Source organism: Heliconius melpomene, chromosome 7 (assembly GCF_056956725.1).
Source record: "Heliconius melpomene rosina isolate 202511_hmr_F chromosome 7, ASM5695672v1, whole genome shotgun sequence".
In the NCBI taxonomy this organism is placed as follows: Eukaryota; Metazoa; Arthropoda; class Insecta; order Lepidoptera; family Nymphalidae; genus Heliconius; species Heliconius melpomene.
Genome location: NC_140395.1, coordinates 7,027,158 through 7,047,433, shown reverse-complemented (window position 1 = coordinate 7,047,433; position 20,276 = coordinate 7,027,158). Strand labels below are relative to the sequence as shown.

General features: G+C 30.3%; 4 protein-coding genes across 4 annotated transcripts; 2 read left to right on the top strand and 2 right to left on the bottom strand.

Moving 5' to 3' along the window:
• The first annotated feature begins 169 nt into the window (after positions 1–169).
• Positions 170–1,403, top strand: LOC146537547 (uncharacterized). The gene has a single exon (XM_085187995.1). It carries the CDS (start codon positions 335–337, stop codon positions 1,127–1,129), a length of 795 nt encoding a protein of 264 aa, XP_085044121.1. The 5' UTR covers positions 170–334; the 3' UTR covers positions 1,130–1,403.
• Positions 1,404–1,462: 59 nt separating this feature from the next.
• On the bottom strand, positions 1,463–16,993 carry LOC146537546 (sphingosine kinase 1-like). The gene is made up of 3 exons (XM_085187993.1): positions 16,083–16,993; positions 6,350–6,449; positions 1,463–4,729 (listed from the first exon to the last, which is right to left on the bottom strand). Exons 1-3 carry the CDS (start codon positions 16,976–16,978, stop codon positions 3,878–3,880), a joined length of 1,848 nt encoding a protein of 615 aa, XP_085044119.1. The 5' UTR covers positions 16,979–16,993; the 3' UTR covers positions 1,463–3,877.
• A 231-nt stretch (positions 16,994–17,224) lies between these two features.
• Positions 17,225–18,568, top strand: Mt2 (tRNA (cytosine(38)-C(5))-methyltransferase). Its single transcript, XM_085187994.1, has 3 exons — positions 17,225–17,413; positions 17,488–17,966; positions 18,048–18,568. The coding sequence occupies exons 1-3, from the start codon at positions 17,275–17,277 to the stop codon at positions 18,510–18,512; spliced, it is 1,083 nt and encodes a 360-aa protein (XP_085044120.1). The 5' UTR covers positions 17,225–17,274; the 3' UTR covers positions 18,513–18,568.
• On the bottom strand, positions 18,307–20,216 carry JTBR (jumping translocation breakpoint protein JTBR). Its single transcript, XM_085187996.1, has 4 exons — positions 19,889–20,216; positions 19,624–19,778; positions 19,392–19,485; positions 18,307–18,826 (listed from the first exon to the last, which is right to left on the bottom strand). Exons 1-4 carry the CDS (start codon positions 19,942–19,944, stop codon positions 18,661–18,663), a joined length of 471 nt encoding a protein of 156 aa, XP_085044122.1. The 5' UTR covers positions 19,945–20,216; the 3' UTR covers positions 18,307–18,660.
• Positions 20,217–20,276: the final 60 nt, after the last annotated feature.

Sequence of the window (20,276 nt, the reverse complement as noted above, 5' to 3'; positions counted from 1 at the left end):
TATAGAGATTTAACCAGATATTTTTTTATTTGTTTTTTTATTGACTTTTAATACAGAATGGCATATTTTTTTATTATATACGGTAAAGGATATTATTAGAAAATAAAAATAAATAATTTTAACTTAATTGCGCACACCACTAGTTGATATTAGTTATTATGACAATTTACATAATTTGACGTTTGTATTTGTACTTTGTCAATTGTAGAGAAAGTTTTGTTGTTCTTAAAACAGTTGTTTCTACACTAAATTGTGTAGTTGTCCGAACTAAAATAACGTTTGGTATGTGATCTTTAGCTTTCTAAAATAATAACCAATTAGAATAGTTTTTATAATGGCTGATTCCGGGGTTGACACTGGTAATGAAAGCAGCGATAATCCTGTTTTCGACCACTCATACTGTGTGTTAGAATTTAATCCTCCAGCAATACCAATAAACCTGGCAGGACAACCTATGCCAATAGAGTTCTTAGATGAACCTCATGAGCACATTGGTAAAATAAAATGCTCCACAAAGGCCAGACATTGCAGATTGAAGTATAGATATTCAATTTATTCTTCGAGAAACAAGAAATTACGGTTTGCAGCTTCCACCAATAATACAGATCTTGTTGAAAAGCTGCTTCTATCTGGAGCTGACCCTAATTGTTCAGATGAACATAAAAGAAGTCCTTTGCATTTAGCGGCTTGTAGGGGCTATGTCGATGTAGTTAAAATGTTAATAAGACATGGAGCCAATCCTAATATTAAAGACACATTAGGGAATACACCACTTCACTTAGCTGCATGTACAAATCACATTCCAGTCGTAATTGAGTTGCTAGATGCTGGAACTGATGTAAACTCCCATGACAAAAATGGACGTAATCCCATTCAATTGGCCCAAAGTAAATTGAAATTAATACAAATGAGACCAAGTGGGGCTGGACATTTTGAGGAGACAAAGCAACTTATAAGTGAAATTTGCCTAGTAGTCGAGATGATGTTGAAATATATGAAAATTCAAAAAGCTGATGCAGGAGAATTGGAATCAGTTAGAGAAAGATTAGAAAATGTGAGCACCAGGGAACAAGTTGATTCTGAAGTACAAAACCTGCTAGACAGTCTTGATTCTCTAAAGCTGAGATAAAATGTTATATTAAAGCACCAAGACTGTTTACATAAAATAACTGCCTAAATAAGAGCTCTTAAATTTAGAAATGTACTTTAAAACAATTTGTGTCATCACTTTATTTTTATTATGATTATTGACATAAGTTAAGATTAATTATTTGTATAAACTATAAAGAGACAAATTGTTTGCTTATCATTATAAGTGTTAAAATATATTTGTCTTAAATTGATTTAACAAAATGCATTGTTCAACTAATATCTCATGGAAATAAATCTACTAATATACTTTACATTGATTTTTATTTGATACACACACCAGTCACACGCACCACATTGAAACAAAAACAACTAAACCAATGAATATCCATTTATTAACAATATTTATTATTTAATAATTTTAAATTTATTATATAAATTAAAAAGGAATGTTTACATCCTTTATAACATAGCATTTTTTAATATCTTATACCAGTGCACTAACAATATAAGGAATGTATATACAAACAAACTTATTTATGCAAATTAATTTGTACAGATTAACACCATTTATAAAAAATTTGCACAATTCTTTTGCTTTATACTTTATCTCACATATAGGCAGAGCAACATAATGAAAATTATTAATTCCTTAAGTGGGAATCAAATCCACAATTACCATTTTTATAGTCAGACATTGTACTACTGTAGTGCGGTGTTCAATCTTTGTGCAATTTAAAAAAATTAAATGCAAACATACAATAAAATCAAGAAAATAACTATAAAGAAATACTTATTTTCTATTAAATATGCAAATTATAATTATTGTGATAAATTGTAAATTATTTATATATGTATTTATAATTTTATTATGATAAAGGAAAATAAAACTTTGTATACAACAAAACTTAGTAAAATATAAATGATTGTTTAAAGAATTTTATGAATCATATTACATTATATATAATACGACAACTTTAAAAATTAAATATGCAATATTCAAAGTAAAAATTGAGGCTATAAAAGTTAAATGTTGTAAAAATATTACTGTAGTAAAGTTTCAGAATAGCTATAAACAAATAACATTACTGTATTATTAGGAAATTTATTATATACATATATTAGGCACAGAAATATGGGGTCAACACAGCTGTATAGAAAAGCAATATTTATCACAGAAACATTATGAAATATAATTAAATTAATACTGCTAAATATTAAGTAATAAACAAATAACCTACTCCACTTATTATTATTTAGACAATTACAATCACACTCCAAAAGCTGCTAGCATTTTTACTTTGAAACAAAATACAATTCCAATTATCTGTACATCAATATTACTTCTGAATAGCCACAACATATGGCAAGGATTGGAACATAATGTTAAAAGAATAATGTTACATATATACATATTTATTTTAACTATAGCAGGGTAGGCAGAGGGAAACTAGTGTAGGACACTGTTTCCCACTCACCATCCAATTTTCAAAAGCTTGCTTGTTGAGGGGCGGAACTCAACACCGCGATTTCTCTTGTTACTAGAGAGAACAAATCATTCACCCAAGTGAGAATCGAACCCGTGAACAGAAGCCGTGTTTACAGTCAGACGCTGAACTGCTGCACAACGAGGGCCTCATAAATATTATCATTATGTATGTAAATTATTAGACGTAATAACTACTTAATGATACACAAAACCATTGTTCTAAACTCTAGTGTTTAAATTAAACAATAATAACTAGATATTAAAATGATTATAAATAGATTGTGTCGTCTTTGAACGTTTTAAATGTGACGATATTCTAGGAAATAGTTACATAAGCTCAATTATTAAGATAAATTATTATTATTTGTAATCTTTAAAAAATAATATGTTTTTTGTATAATATCTAAGTATCTACATATATCTATATACATACTTAGGATAATCTTATCTGAAACTAATTGTTGAGCCGATAAGAGAATTGATATTTCACAGTAGAAATGTATAGCAGTATGTTTTTTTTTTTCATTTAAAAACACATTATATAAAATTATCTTGTATTTGGCATTACATATTATACAACATTATTTTATCTTATGGGATATTGTCAATTTGCACATTTTATAATAGCTAAATAAAATATAAAGAAAAATTGTAGTAAAGAAAAGTAATATAGTAAATATAGAGAGGTTTAGATAGTTTACTGTGACAAGAAATAATATTATAATAGCAAGGTATAGCATCACATGTTTAACTGCCTTAACATTTTATTACCACGCAATTACATACACCTAAGTGATTTCGATTGTCAATATCCGTATTGCCCTACTTTGAAGCGTTTGTTATAGTTAACACAATAAACATGATTATTGATCAATTCCCTCAAAACATTTTAGAGTGCAAAATATATTGGCACTATTTATATATATATTATTTAACATTTTGACTAGTTATTATTATTATAATGTCTTTCATCGAAAGAACCGATTTACTTAAATTATTATCACAATTGCAGCTGTTTTAGGGAAATGTTTCTTTTATAAATTTATATTGTTTTTCAAATGGACAGATAATAAATTACTTTGATAATAGAATGCCATAATATATACTTATTATTCATAATGTTTTAATCTTACTTAGTTTTAATTAATTTATACGTGTTTGTGGCACAACCATTTCATGATATAAGAATATTATAATTTTAATTTGAAACCATTTATTGCACAAAGCATCGGCTCGGTAACTGTCTTCAAACTAAATCAGGCAAATTAGCGCTCATACGTATCATACGCGAAAATAACGCTATTTCGTATCTGGTACTAATAAATTTACTATATTAGGAAAGATTTCGGCTTGAATAGGACCGTATTCTACGAGTTCGCCGTCTACAGTGAGATATCCGTTTGGTCCCTCTGGTACTATCCTGAAGGCGCTTACAGGAATCATTTTGATATATTCCGTGTTCATATCAGAATGATTGCCTTGGCTCATTCCTATGAGAAATGAGAAGATTTGTGATCTCGATATACCAGCTTTTATGATGAGCATCCACATGACCCCATCCGATAATTGGGAGCGTGGTGCGAATAGTAAATCTTCTCCGATATAAGATTGGTACGATACGTGGACCATTACGAACTCGCCATGCTCGTGGACCCAGTGGGAAGGCAATGTCGACATAAGGGAAGGCAAGTGCGAAGCGGGGCCGTGCATACACGCGTGTACCGGCGATCGCATTTCAGAGCCGGCACTTGTGACACTGTGGTACTCAGAACCCCTTGTACTATAAAACGCGCTTCTTCTAGAATTTACCGAATACCACGAATCGACACGTTGGTGTTGTTTACCATTCACCGCGCTGGCAAAGACCTCGGAATTTTCGTCGCAATCAAAGAACGCTTCAGCATCGGGTGAGTCAAGAGCACCGTCTTGACTCACACTGTGGCTGATTGTGAGCGGGTGTTTCGGTTTGGGCAAATTGCTTATATCCTTTATTTTTGCGTAACTGACGACTCCCTTGTATTTCCTCAGTCCGACCAGTCTCGCCATCGCCCACAGCGTGAACCTCTGCCCTCCGATCGCCCGTAATCGTTCACTCTCTATATCGATATCTGATAGCAAGCCCCAGCCCACTGATAAGAAGGAAAAAAATATCTGCAAAAAATATTATTAATATGAATTTTATTATGTAAAAGGAAATTTAAACTTCCGAGGTCAGTTTTGGCGTAAGAGCTGTTAACGCGACAGGTTCGATTCCCAGTGGAGAAAATTAAGTCTTAAATATGTTCTTTTTCTCGCTCGGCTAACGAGGTAAAGCGCGGCGTCGAGTTCCGTAACTCAACATGCAATACCTAGAGAATTCGGCGAAAAGTGTGGAACAGAAGTGTCTTAATGGGAACGGGATGGTTTAACACTAGGTTCCCATGTTTCCTCTGCCAACCCTGTTTTATGCCTGGGGTATGTTATATACAGAGAATAATCATAAACATGTTATATACAGAAAACAATCAAATAAATATTTAAGTACGCCTCCTTTTTTCACTCGGTCAGTTTTTTGTAACATTATACCAATTTGCCAAATACGTAGCACTACGTAATTGAAATTAGAATATATTTGAATGCATAAATCACGTGTACAATAAATAGGCGTTATCGTGAATTCGTAATCACTTCGTACAGAGGTATCTATAGGTACGGATGTTATAGAATCAATTATATAGATACAATCAGCTTCACGCTGTATTCCACACACAGCAGGGTAGACAGAGGGTACATAGTGTTTAGACACTCCGTCCCCTACTTTCCGCCGAATTCTGGAGGCATTGCATGTCGAGAGGCAGAGCTCAACGCCGCGCTTAGCCTCGACACCAGGGCGAACAAATGGAAATATAAATTTAAATAAATACTTCATTTCCTTGAGTGGGGATCGAACCCACAACCAGTCGCATTTCCCACGATCACAGTCTGTGCCCCTGCACCACGACTGGCCTCGATGTCGGATGTTATAGAAGCATGGGAATAACCATATCCGCACTACGCCGTTCCTTGTTTGTTATGACGGACGCAGTCAATTGAATAGTGTAATATCATAGCTGAAGGTGAAAAGAAATAAATTGGTGTTATCTATAACATTCAAATTATATCTAAATCGTATTAAATCTAGTAGTCTAATAAATGTATGTAGGTATGTGTGTACGTAATTGCTTAATCGCTATTAACCTTGTTAAATATTTGGATTAATAACGAATTTAAAAATTTCAAAACAATGTTGTAATTGTTTGGGTTTTATTACACTGTGATTATCCTTTACTTGAAATTTAATATAAAATTAAAATAAATCAACTTCATGCTGTATGCCGCACACAGCCTAGTGTTAAGACACTCCGTTCTCCCACTTTCTGCCGAATTCTGGAGGCATTGCGTGTTGAGTGACAGAACTCAACGCCGCGAATTTTACATATTTTTTTGTTCTTACCTTCTAACAAAAAAAAACAAATAAAAAGTGTAGTTCAATAAATTATATTTTATTTAGGCCAACCAAGAAGCTCACTGTAATAAATAAAATATGTTATTAAGGCCATATCCTCCATATCTTAGACAAAGAGTGTACTTCTTTGCCAATATTCCGTCTATCTCGTATTATACACTTACGTCTTAAAGTTATACAAGTGCCAAAAATCTCTGTAAAAGAATGCAATCTAACATAAAAGAAATACAAATTGTGGCCAGTAACATTTCAGTAGTTTTTTTTTACTTTAGCACAGAAATACTTACTTTACTTTTAGTTTCGACTCTGACCACATCCATATGAGCAGTTTTTCCTCTCGTCAGCGCCATTGTCATCCCTGTCAAATTTTGAGGAATGTAGGGTTCACTAAAACAATAAATTATACAAATTAACTACAAACCGCCATCAGTTATGGAGTCATTTCTGACTGAGTAAATTAATCCATTGCCATGCATTTTCCACATATCAGAATATAGAATACAGAAAATAGAACGAGCCTAAGCATTCCTTTCCTTATTAAAGTAAGTACTGGTAGTAGTTTTTTATTACATACTTGAATTCTAATTTACACGCGTTGTTTCACTAAAGTAGTGTTCCGTCATAGACAATGTTTACAATTAGGTAAAAGTTGTATTTTATCATACTAAGTTCTCTCTGCCTAAGGAAGAAGAAGAATAATGAAGAACAATAACATGTTATAGATTAGATACTAGCTAATTAAGACATTTAGAAATAGTATAATTAGATAAATTTATTGAAATGTTATCTTACGTAAATATATCCGTAATAGATATGTAGGTATATTAAAAATTTATCAATTGTAAAATACAACGTGCCATTTTTATATAAATCTATCAAATGAGTAATAGTTTATAGATCCTTTATGTACAATGTAGCTAGTTGATTCTACGATGTTGATATTTTTCTTTAAATCTCATAAAGTAATAAATAAAAAAATATACACAAATATATTTTTACCAGGTACTGCAAGCAATAACACATTTTTAGATTTTTTATCTACTAATTTAACAAACCGTAAAGGTTTTAAAGAAAAACATTTTCCTTTTACGTTTTAATTAGCACGGTGTCGCGCTAGCTAATTAACCTTGGCTGTAAGATCAAACTTTATTATTATTAAGATTGTTGTTAATCTTGGCACTCTTAAAGTTGCCAATTTGCATTTATTACAACAGCCAATATTACAGCACGATGGCTGGATTGAGTATAATTTAGTGCAATATCACTTAAAAAATACAAATTCATTATTAACCTCTTTTTTCAACGTGACATTGACCACGTGTTTTTTCCAAATGATGGGTACTTACGAAACGCCTTAGCTAAAGAACTTAACTCACTTAATTTTATATCTACCTCCAAATATTATGTAATAGGCCATGCACTTGTTTTAAAAATAAAATCCAAATATATACAAACATTTTCCTATAAGACTAAACCTACAAAAATATCACGCAGTGAAGAAAAAAGACAATGCAGTTCCTATTTACTAATAAATTTAAAATATTAAAAAAAAATCAATTTACATAAAAGTCTACGTAAATCTAAATTAGTATACGGAATAAAAAATAAAAAAAAGTATAACAGTCTTAGTAATTTAAAGCAAAAACATTATTGCACAGAAGTGAAAGTATTATACGCGGTTATGAAATTGTGATATAACGCCTGTTCTGCTGCGAAGCGTTTCCTTGTTTAATATACTTATATTTTTTACAACTTTTGTTATTTTTTCGATTATATTAAAACAGTAATATAATTTGTGAATAATACTGCCGATATAAACCAATATTTTTCATATAAAACACGAGAGTAAATCACAAAAATTCAAGAGCACTTCTCTTGTTTAATTTTTTTAAAAAGAGTCTCCATATTGACCTAGCCTTGGCCAGGTTCGACCAACCATTGGTGGCTTTTTTACATTTAACTTTATTGTGAAATATGCCTCGCTTTTAAAATTCACAACTTCAAAATGCTATTTACATTTCACCCTGGGATGAGTCCCCTCAACGTAATCTACATCTGTGTGCCAATCACAGGTCAGTAAGTAAATGTCAGTCAGTCAGTAAATAAATTAATATATAAAATATAAATTGTACGCAAATAAATTTCGGTTATCAAAATATGTTTATAGTCAGTTGTGTCAGTATAGTACATTTTTAATTATTAACAAACAGAACTACATTTAATTCGTTTATTTACAAACAAAATTGATTCAGTCCATGATTGAAAAAGCAATGTTAAATATGCGACCGCTACACCACGATGCCAGCGGCTAACCTCGACATGAACTAGATACATTAAACCAATAAATGGATATTATCATATACTTAGTGAATCATTGAATTTAAATGTGTATATTTATTAATGAAGAATAAGAAAAGGTGGGCCCAGTTATTGTACAATTCCACTCTCGAATTTGAATATTATTATTTACAAATAAATTTGTATTTGTTTGCCCAGTGTAATAAGATTGCAGACTGAGAATAGAACATATATATTTTTTTAGCTTCACACAGTGTCCCGTACAGATCAGAGTAGGCAGAAGCAACCTGGAAACCTAGTGTTAAGACACTCCGTTTCCTATTAAGACACTTTCGTTCCCCATTTTCGGGGGAACTCAATGCTATGCTTTACTTCGTTACCAGAGGGAGGAAATGAAAATATTGAAATCTTTCATTGTCTCACAGTGTGCCTCTGCAACCTCATAAAACATAAATCTTACACATTTATAGGCAAGTTCACTTAAAAAAACATTAACCGGTAGTTAAAGGTAAGAACGTAATACTTTATGATGCATACCCACCTATTTACTTTAATTTCTAATTTAACGATTTTAATATTATTATCAGCTTCACGGTGTATCCCGCATATAGCATAGGCCCCGCATATAGTGTAGGCAGAGAGAATCAAGTGTTGAGACATTCTATTCCACACTTTCCGCCGATTTTTTCGAGGCATTGCGTGTTGAGGAAGGGAACTCAACACTGGGTTTTTACCTTAGTGCCAGAGGGAAGAAATAAATAATAATTAATTTCCTCGAGTGGGGAACTTGAACTCACAACCATCGCGTTACAGTCACACTCTGTCCCTTGCGCCACGACGCGACGGCCTGAACGGTTTTAATGATAATTTGTTTTTTTAGCACATCGTTTATTAGGAATTTTTATTTGTACTTATTACATACTGAACGTAAAACAGTATTTGGACCAATTACAAATAATTAAAGATCTGTAAATTTCTATTAAGTAGTCAAGGCAAGAAACCTATTTGAATCTATTGACGCTATTTAACACATGTAAGTATGTACTAAATAAAAGGAGTTAAATTTATGTCGTGTTCTTTATATTAAAAATATGTGTTCCAATTATTTTTTTTTTATTAAAGCAAGAGTAATAAACAGAACGACAAGCATATCAAATAGCAAAATAATTTCATAATAACCACATTATATATATATATAGCTTGATATAATTTATTTTATTCTATATTTTCCTCTAACTTTCAATTTCCGACGATGAACGTAACTTTTTTGAAGAATAATTGCAAAACCAACTTATCCATACAGTACAATTATAAGTATATGCAATACACATACATTGAGGCCAGTGGCTCTGGTGTCGAGGCAAATCGCGTCGTTGAGTACCGTCACTCAACACGCAAAGCCTCCAGAATTCGGGGGAAAATGAAGAACTGAGTATCTTAACACTAGGTTTGCTCTGCATACTCACCCAGCTGTGAGCGGTATATAGCGTGAAGTTATTTTTTTTACATACAATATGTATTGCAAATAGATAAATAACGACCCAATTGAATACTTTTAATAATTATAAAAAAACACACTTTTGCAGTGGTCATAGCTTTATTGTTTAGGTAAATTATGTTTAACCTAAATAAGAATTATAAATAATACTTAATTACTGGATAAAATAAAATGCCACATTGACCTTTTTTTCATTATTGCTCTTTGTATTTGTTATGAGTCACATTTGAATACGAACTAAGACACGATATATTAAATTAAAGCAGATATTGTATGTTATAAGGAAAAAAATCTTTATTCAAAACTTTGATTAATTTCAAGTATTTAAATATTTATATCATATATTTCTCGGCTCTGGTAAAGGCAAAGCGTGGCGTTGAACTACGCCACTCAACACGGAATGCCTCCAGAATTCGGCGGAAAATGGGGAACGGAGTGTCTTAACACTTGGTTCCCACTGCCTACCCTGCTGTATGCGGGATACAACGTGACGTTAAAAAAACTAGTACCGGGTATTATGTGGCTTAAAGTTAGTTATATTTAAAAAGGCCAATAAAAATGTAAAATATCGTTAATTTATAAATTGCTCTTTACATTAAAAATCGCGAAATAGACCAGAATGGAAGAAGTGGAGAGAGGTCTTTGCCCTCAACAATAGGATGGTATAGGCTAGGGAAAAATAAATAAATATATATTGTAACAATCGCTATACGAATTACTTATTTCTTATAAACTCTTTCTCATACATTTCTAATATAATTACGTTAATTATTTTAGTAATAAGAAGGCATATTAAAATGAAATTGTTTTTTTTTTTATTTATATACAATTACATCAATAACTTTTATTGTACCGGAAAAGAATGTTATAATAATATTATGTTCATCCTCCTTTTCCTAATAATAATAATAGAGCGAGAGGAAGTAAATAAGGAAAACAGTATTAAAAATATTCAATTTCTTGCAAGTCATACATGCCTAATGTTTTGTGTTCATTCTCAGAACTTTGCAATTGGAGAAAAGAGAAAAAGGCCATTGAATTTAATATTTTAATGATAACTCACCAATAAGTAATTAATAAAATTAATATATATATAGATAAAATAAATATAATAAAGAATAATAATTTAATATTCAATTAAACAACACAATTGAAGATAAATAAATACACTTTTTTTAAATTACACGATTAAAATCCGCAAATAATAAAGAGACATTTTTTATGGTTTCTTTTTTGTTTAGACTCGCTTAAAGACAATAGGCTATTTGTCATAAAATCATCTTTGTTATTTTTTCATCCATCTCAAGTGCCTTAGGTACTGGTTAGAGACAGAAAATTGTCCTTGTGGGTCACTTACAAGATATTTGTTTTTCATTTAGAAGTTAGTCAGTTATAGTTAGTTAGTTTACCAAGTTTATATATTATTTATAGTGTACTGAGCAATACTAAAACAATACAACGAATTATGAATCAACATTCAAAATATGAAAGTTAATTTTTTTTAATATTAGATATAAAACTAATGAAACTTGTTCGTATAATGTGGTCCTTAATGACATAATCATTTGTATTCTAAACAGGTTTTAATGATTAACGATAATGACAGGTGGATTTTCAAATGCAATGCATTGACAGCATCGATTGAGTTATTTCTAAATTTTCCTAATCTTCACTTTCATTCTACCTTTCAATTTTGAACTGACTACCATACCATCGAATATTTTATGTATTTAGCCTTTAGACACTTCCTATACCTGAACTAATATGGCGGTTTTCTTTTTATACGTAACAAGAGGGTCTATTGTTCTAGCGTGAGAAAACAGTAACAAGGATCATGTTTTACATTTTGCCTTAATTACAAGACAATGACGATTGTGAAAAGGTAAAAAAAAGGCTTTTTGCTATACATAATTAAATCCGTATATAAAGTATTTTTCCGTTTATTTTTGACTACTACAATATAACCGTGTGCCTATAGAAACAAGCCATACATAAACAAAAACAAAATAAATTAAATAAATATAATATAAAAACATCGAGAAAAAAATTAAATGAAACTCGGGCGTAACGTGAAGAATACTTTTTATGTAGTGCTATTACGCACAAGGATTTCAGTTAAAAAAAAAACAGTAGGTAAACTTAACATTAGAAATACGACGATTCCAATACGATCAGATACGATTCCAATTAACTCTCTGCCTACTCTTCTTTGCGGGATAAAGCGGGAAGATAGAAAAAATTTACTTCCGTAAATCAATTTTCTCTATCTTATCTATCTATCTTACTAACTTGATGAGTTACTATTTGCGATTGCGATGAGATTTAATAACGATATCTATTTAAAAATAAAAAAGTAACATAACATTGCAATAATAAAATCAATGATTACTGAGAAATAGATGAATAAAATTAAGAACGAATAAGTTCTTAAATAAACAACACGTTCTCCCGGATATATGTTATCAAGTTTATTAAAAAAAAACATATATTTACACGCTTATCTGAATATACATAAATGTCTACAGGTTATTTTATAATAAGCAAACAGATATCCACAGTCAGCCAAGTTGTTATATTTTTTTTATACGTACTTAAAGTAAATAAGTATGAAGTAGAAGCTGGTCTGACTACCGGAAAAGATAGTACCTACATATAAACTTTTCGTATGGCATTATCATTTCTTAGATTAATTGAAATTAAATAGATTGTATTGTATTGAAATAAAAAATGTACGACAAATATTTTGATATATTCATAGATTATTAAGAACGATAATATAAGTGACTATCGCGAACTAATCCATGACTAATAAGATCTTGATACTACTCTAACCCAGTACTTGTTACTATGAGATTATAATGAAAAAAAAACCATGTGAACATAAATTACTGCTATTTTATTATTTTTTAATATTCTTTTCTTTTTTTTTATTAGATCCACTAGTGCATAAGATAAGCAAACAGCTAATCCGCATCCAGCCAAGTTAGTGACTATATTTTTTTATACATACTTAAAGTTAATAAGTATGAAGTAGAAGCTGGTCTGGCTACAGGAAAAGATGGAGTACCTACAATGACCTACATATAACATTTTCGTACGGTATTATCATGTCGAGGCGTCACTTACTTAAACCTTAAATAGTAAAGTAAATACTTAAATGTATTGAAATTAAAAAAATGTACGACAAATATTTTTATATTCATAGATTATTAAAAACGATAATATAACTTACTATCGCGAACTAATCCATGACTAATGAGATCTTGATACTACTCTAACCCAGTACTTGTTACTATGAGATTACTAGCGGCCCGCTCGCGGTTTCACCCGCGTGAACTATGTTATTATTAATTTCTGTCTCCTTGACTACGTCCTAGTGACGTCTATGCAAAATTTGACACTCCTAGCATTTGTAGTAACGAAGTTTCATACAAACTTTCGACCCCAAAAACAACCCCTTAGAAGTCGAATATTGCAAATTCCCGTCTTAGCGAGCACCTACGTCCTATAAGTAACTCCTATGCAAAATTTGAAATTCCTAGCACATGTAGTTTCTGAGATTTCGTGATGAGTGAGTGACCTTTCGATTTTATATATATAGATAATGAAAAGAAAAAAACCATGTGAACATAAATTTGCTATTTCATTTTTGTTCAATATATTTTTTATTTATCTATTTATTAGATACACTAGTGATGATAACATTACACAGTGACAAAAGAAAGAAATCTATACTAATATAATAAAGCGGAAGAGTTTGTTTGTTTGTTTGTTTGTTTGTTTGAACGCTAAGATCTCTGGATCTACTGGTCCGATTCACATTGTTTTTGTTTTGTATGAAAGCTGCATTCTTCAGAAGTGCCATAAGCTATATAACATTACATTACACATATGAACTAATATATTTTAAAGTACTTTCTAATTTGACATGCAATTTATTCTGCCATGATAATAACAACCGTCGCGTCGCTACGCAACCGTTACCGCGACATTTTGATATTCATCCTTATGAAAATAAATATAATAGTCACTCTTAACATTTTATGTAAATTGAAATTATAGTTTGCTGTATAGCATTCTAATAAATAATTAAGGAGATGTCACTGATTCGAATTGACCTAACCTTCGGGCGGCATAGTATGAGTATGAGTTATGTAATTTTTTGCTGCTTATAATTTATTTCAACTACACTTTGATTGTCTTCTTATTTTATTTAATATTGCTCGCAAAAATTATCCTATTTAATATAGAAAAATGTTTAGTTTTTTCATAGAGTCGATATCTACGAGTATGTACGCAAGCACGGAAAACTTTAGCTACTTTTTCTAATATTAAGAATATCCTTTAGTTATTTTTACTTCTTTTGTTGGTTCATTTCAATAACTCTGATATTTTTTCTAATAATATGTCTCTACTTATTATTCTTTTTGACAATTTAGGCTTATATTTTCTTACTAATTCTATTGAAAAGTGAAAATAATTTTATAAATATATTTAATAAATATTCTTATAGTTCAAGCAGGCGTAGCCGCGTCCGGGTCCACTAGTTTCTAAAAAATTTTAAGACTAAATGCAACATCTTTTAAAGTGGCTACAGTATGCTATGTTTAAATCTCAATACGTAAGAATGCCTCGTATAATATATGCAAAAATATAAAACTTTTGGTAATTATCGTTTTCATATTATAATTTTTGTGTTCAATGAAAAGTAATATTTTAAATATTTTCATATACATAGCGCACATAAGTAGATACTAAGTGTTTGAAATATTACAGCTCTACAAACACGTGAAACATTATTACATGCTTTTTGCCTGACCTTGACAAGACATTGTTGGACATTTTAAAGTATCTTATGAATTATATTTAAATGTATCTCATACATACATGAGGCCGTCATGCCACATTTTCTGTCACTAAGCGCAATGGTGGAACTCATCAGGGGAATAATTTAATTATTTTTATTTCACCATTCTGGAAGACAGACTACGATGTTTAGTTCTGTCACTCAACAAGCAATGTCATGGAAATTAGGCGGAAAATGAGAAACAGTATCTTAAAATCCTTGATCCTAGTTCTTAGTCTCAGGATTTTTTTTATATAAAGTCAATTACTATTAATTTGATGATTAATGTAAATTAAGAATAGTGACAATTTTTTATGTATATTTAATACAGTTAAAAGAGTATGTGATAGAAATTAAAATAAAAAATGTAAATAAAATTTGTAACTTTGCTAATTAAATAAAACTAAATAAATAAAATAAATAAATAAATAAAACTAATATCAAATGAAACATAAAATGTGTATGGTCATAACTATAATTCCTTTAAAAAAAATTTACATAAAAAATCTCATCCCCCATGAATGAGCAAAAGACGTATTATGACCTAAAAAAAAAGGTACTACCGAGGTATAGCTAGTAACTTAACTTTAAGTTTACAATGTTTTGTTAAGAATATGTGCATATTTACTTATCAAAGGTAATTAGTGTCAATAGGCTCATTACTTTAAAGTAATTATCATCTGCAGATATTATAACATTTGAAAAATAAAATGAGGGTATTGAAATACTTAATAATTAATTATTGAATGATTTTTTCTGAGAAATTTTGATATAGAATTTGTATTAATTTAGAAGGTTTATTTCAAAAGATTTCAATAAGAGTAATGACAAAAACTGTGATCACATTTATGTGGCTTGGCTCAATTTAAAACTACAATTTCAAGTAATCATAACATTTTATGCTGCATCATGCAGGTTATAGGGTACATTTCATAATGGCAACTTAAAGTTTGTATGTATATGTACACACATATAAAACTTACATAAAAAGTATATTGCTAAACTTATCTTATAAATTATCCACATATAAAAATACATTGAAAATAAATTGTCAAAATTAAATAACGTTAAAAATAATGTTTTTTTTTACATCAACTGGATCTGGCACACATCAGGATAGGCAGAGGGAACCTAGTATTAAAACACAACATCCATGGTCCATTTTCCGCCGAAATCTGGAGGCATTGCGTGTCGAGTCGCGGGACGCTTTGCCTCGACACAATAAAAATATGTATTAAATATCTTATTTTCTCCAGGGCAAATCGAACCCACAAACTATTGCATTTACAGTCATAGGCCACAATAATATATTGAGTACAAAACAAATAAATATATTTTTTTAATACATACGTCTATAATATATGGATAATTTACTTACTTATAATGATGGCAGATAGTTCTAGCCAGGCCATTGCCTGAGCCACAGGGCATTATAGCTAATGGCACTTCAGCAAGAGCTTGCTGCCAGTCCAGCCGCTCAAACATTCCATTAAGAATTTCAAATAGGACTCCATCTCCGCCTACCGCCACAATACCGCGCCAGGCGTAAACATTTCTTGTGCGCACAAATTCACGAGCATACTGGGCATATTTTGTTATGTGAAGATCATAAGGAGTCTCGGCTTCTTGAAGAATAGGTGCCGCTTTTGTTTGAAATAATTCTCTAGCTTTTCCAGGCCCCGATTTTGGATTTAAAAGTATTAACATTTTTTTTTCATTTACAGGTAAGGTATATGATATCGGCTGATCGGCCAGTAAACATTTTATTGTAGTCCTCCACTTTTGCGCTTCCCTATTATTGTCTTCGTATTTATCGTAAGATCTGAATCGCAATGTTATTGTTGTTCTCTCTCGTTTCAGGCTACGGCGGCTGCGCTTTAAATTGTAAGCGTAAATGTAAAGATACGCACTGATATCGCTTTCATCAAGGTCGCCACTGTTTTCATCTACCACCTTAAGTTGTTGATGTCCAACAAAAGAACTGCAGACACAAGATCCTCCTCCGACACGCCGTCTTTTGCTTCTCATACATTTACTGCCAATGATATCTTTCAGAAGTATCGTTTGTTCTCTTGAACTATTATCGGTTTCTTTAATTAATGACAATCCATTAGACGTAAGTCTGACACGAAATACAGACTTCTTTTTAGAGAGAATATAAAACGTTTCTTCGAGATAAACATGATCTTTTGAGTCGGCATTTTCATCACTTTTGACATTAAACACGTCCTTACGCTGCTTTAGTTCCGCCATAACTGCCGGAATCAAGGTCATTCAACTGCAAACCTTACTGCCTTATCTTGGTATGACAATAAAAATGTTTTTTGCAATTACATAATTCGTTTAAAGAATTGACAACTTATTTTTTAAATATGCATAGTAAAATTGAAACGTTCTTAAAATAATTAGAACAAATTTAGAGAATGATTATTTTAATAGTTAATAATATATTATACACAATTTCAGAACAAACTTCAAGTTACGTACATATATATACTATATATTTACCAAACGTCAATTTGACGTTTACACAATTGTACATTACATAGGTGTCACGTTTTAGCTTTTAAATGATAAGAACTAACTTAAAGTTTTATATATTATTTATTATTATATTTTGTTATCTCTTTATTTATTCAATAATAAAAATGAAACATAAAATCTTAGAACTTTATAGTGGAATCGGTGGCATGCATTGTGCATGGAATGGTACTTTGAATTTCTTATCCACAAAAAATATATATATGTATTTAAGTAATAAATAAATATTTTAATAATTACAGAATCCGGTTTAAAAGGTGAAATAATAATGGCCGTTGATGTTAATAATGTAGCAAACGACGTTTATAAACACAATTTTCCTGGTATTCATTTAATAAACAGAAATATCCAGTCTTTAACTGCAAAAGAAATTAACGAACTTGATGTTGATACTGTGCTTATGTCACCACCATGTCAACCATTTTCTAGAAATGGGAAATATCTAGATGAAAATGATCCAAGAACAAATTCCTTTATATATTTTATCAATCTACTGGGTCACTTAGAAAAAATTAACTATATATTAATGGAAAATGTTAAGGGATTTGAATGTTCTACAGTAAGGAATTTATTCGTAAATAAATTAAAAGAATGTAATTTTGACTTTCAAGAATATCTTTTAAACCCTATTAGTGTTGGTGTACCCAACTCTAGACTGCGGTATTACTGCTTGGCTAGAAGAAATGTCTTTAAGTGGCATTCAAAAGAAAAAGAAGAAATTGTAAGGATTTAATATAATTTACTACTATTGATATTTATTGTAATTTTTAAAAGTAATAGTAATTATTTGCTTTATTTTTAGATAAAATGCTTGCCGAAAAATTACAGTGAACCTTTTGCTTTAAAGGAAATTATTGTAAACAATGTTCCAGATACATTTTTTGTGAGTGACAAATTGTTAAAATGGGCAAATGTATTGGATATTTGTTATAAAGAATCAAAAAGATCTTGTTGTTTCACTAAAGCTTATACACATTATGTTGAAGGCACTGGTTCTGTGTACACTGATTTACCACCAGAAGAAATAAGTGATTATTTTAAAGAAGCCAACACACACCAAGTTGGAAGTAAAGAATTTATTAGTTCAATAAAAAACATGAAATTGAGATTTTTTACTCCCACTGAAGTTTCATCTCTAATGTCATTTCCACAATATTATTCATTCCCTGACAATATTACATTAAAACAATGTTACAGACTACTAGGAAACAGTGTCAACGTTAAAGTAATTAGTGAACTCCTTAAAATACTATTTGATCAGAATTAATAGAAAGCCGTTGTTGCCTTTTATACATTGTTAAATATATTTTTTTATTGCTTAAAGTTATTTGTTTTTATTTTTAAATACATTTAGTATCTACTTATCTTAATATATTACATCTATTAATAACAATTATTTTAAATTAAGATATATTTCAAATGGAGCCATTACTTAATACTTGACAAGCTCTTCTCTTAGCTCTGTGATTGAGGACTCTCATTCTTAACATGACAGCTAATGATGAAGCCATTCCAATTACAAAAGACCAGATGGTAAATTTCCAGTATGCTCTTTCCTCCAAAAAAGCAACTCGATCACAACTGAAATAGAAATTGTATATCTATAAAAAAAGATTAATCACGTGTCTACACAATATATTACCGTTGCATTGCATGTGCAATTTTTTTTAATAATTACAGTCCACAAGATATAAGCTGAGCTTTCCATTTTTGTGGTTATCCATATATAGTGTAAGTTCAACATCATCCACCTGGCATAAATTTTAAGTTTAGCATTTGGTATTAAGTTTACACTGCTTTTTGACAACTCTTACACTGATATCTTCTTGTAGTGATAGGAATGTCACATATTTAATTTTAAGTATTTTATTTTTGTGCAGGATACAGTGTGAAGGTGATTTAATATTTTTTATGTTCCATTTATTAAAACTTAAATATAATTTGCACTATCACTGTACTAGAATGGAAAAATGTATGTGACCAAGCAGTAAAAAAAGAATCAAAATAGTGGGCATTGCAGTTTTTGATATTATAATGGAAAGATTCATTACTAACTTAAATAACATAAGATGAGAGTAAAAATTTTTAAGATGCAATGCCCTGTTTAGAAGAATTGATATATTTTTTGTATATTAAATATACAAACCTTCTTGTAACAGTTTCACCATTCTTGCATTTAAGAATCTCCTTAAAACTTGTGTGAATACATACACCAATACTTTTACTTCTTATTTCAAAGTCTGAAAGAAAATTAGTTAAAAAAAATTATTTAAAAAAAATCAATGTATAGTGTACAAAATATATTAAAAAAGCTGAGGCATGATATGAGATGAGAAATTTTGCAATATATATCATAATTTTCCAAAAAATAAGTATACCTGAACAAGGATGACATTCACTTAAAACTGTATATGGTTGATGCATCCAACAAGTTGAGTTATTTTCTGTTGGAAATGTTTTGTTTTTCATCCTTTGACTACCTGAGAGGGTGTCAGCCAATTGTGATTCCAATATTAGAATCACAATTGTTAATCTGTAATGCATTTTAGTATAATGTAATTAAAATAAAGAAAATATTTAAAGCATATGTTGTAAATCTTCAATATTTCCTGAATGCTTACACCTAAAAAAACAAATACTTACACTCCTAAGAGAATTGTTCCTAATAACATACATCGTTTTGAACAGGTTTCAATCATCTTGAATTTTTCTTAATGTTTCTATTTCATCACAAAAAGTATACAATACCAAACTTACAATCTATATTGTAAGCTGAGTACATGTTATACCTAACATTATATTTTTTCGCTGCGAATTGTAATTATTAACGATAAAATTACATATTACGATTCGGATAACAAATCTTGAATAACAAAAATGTGAATATGAGAAAAAAATACAAAATACAAATTGCGTTTTGACAAGTCGGAACTTTAATTTTTCTTTGACAGTTGTGTCACGTCATGTAATGATGTAAATCAACACACTGTTTACTTTATGGTATGTCACGCTCGGAACGCCAGATTTAAAG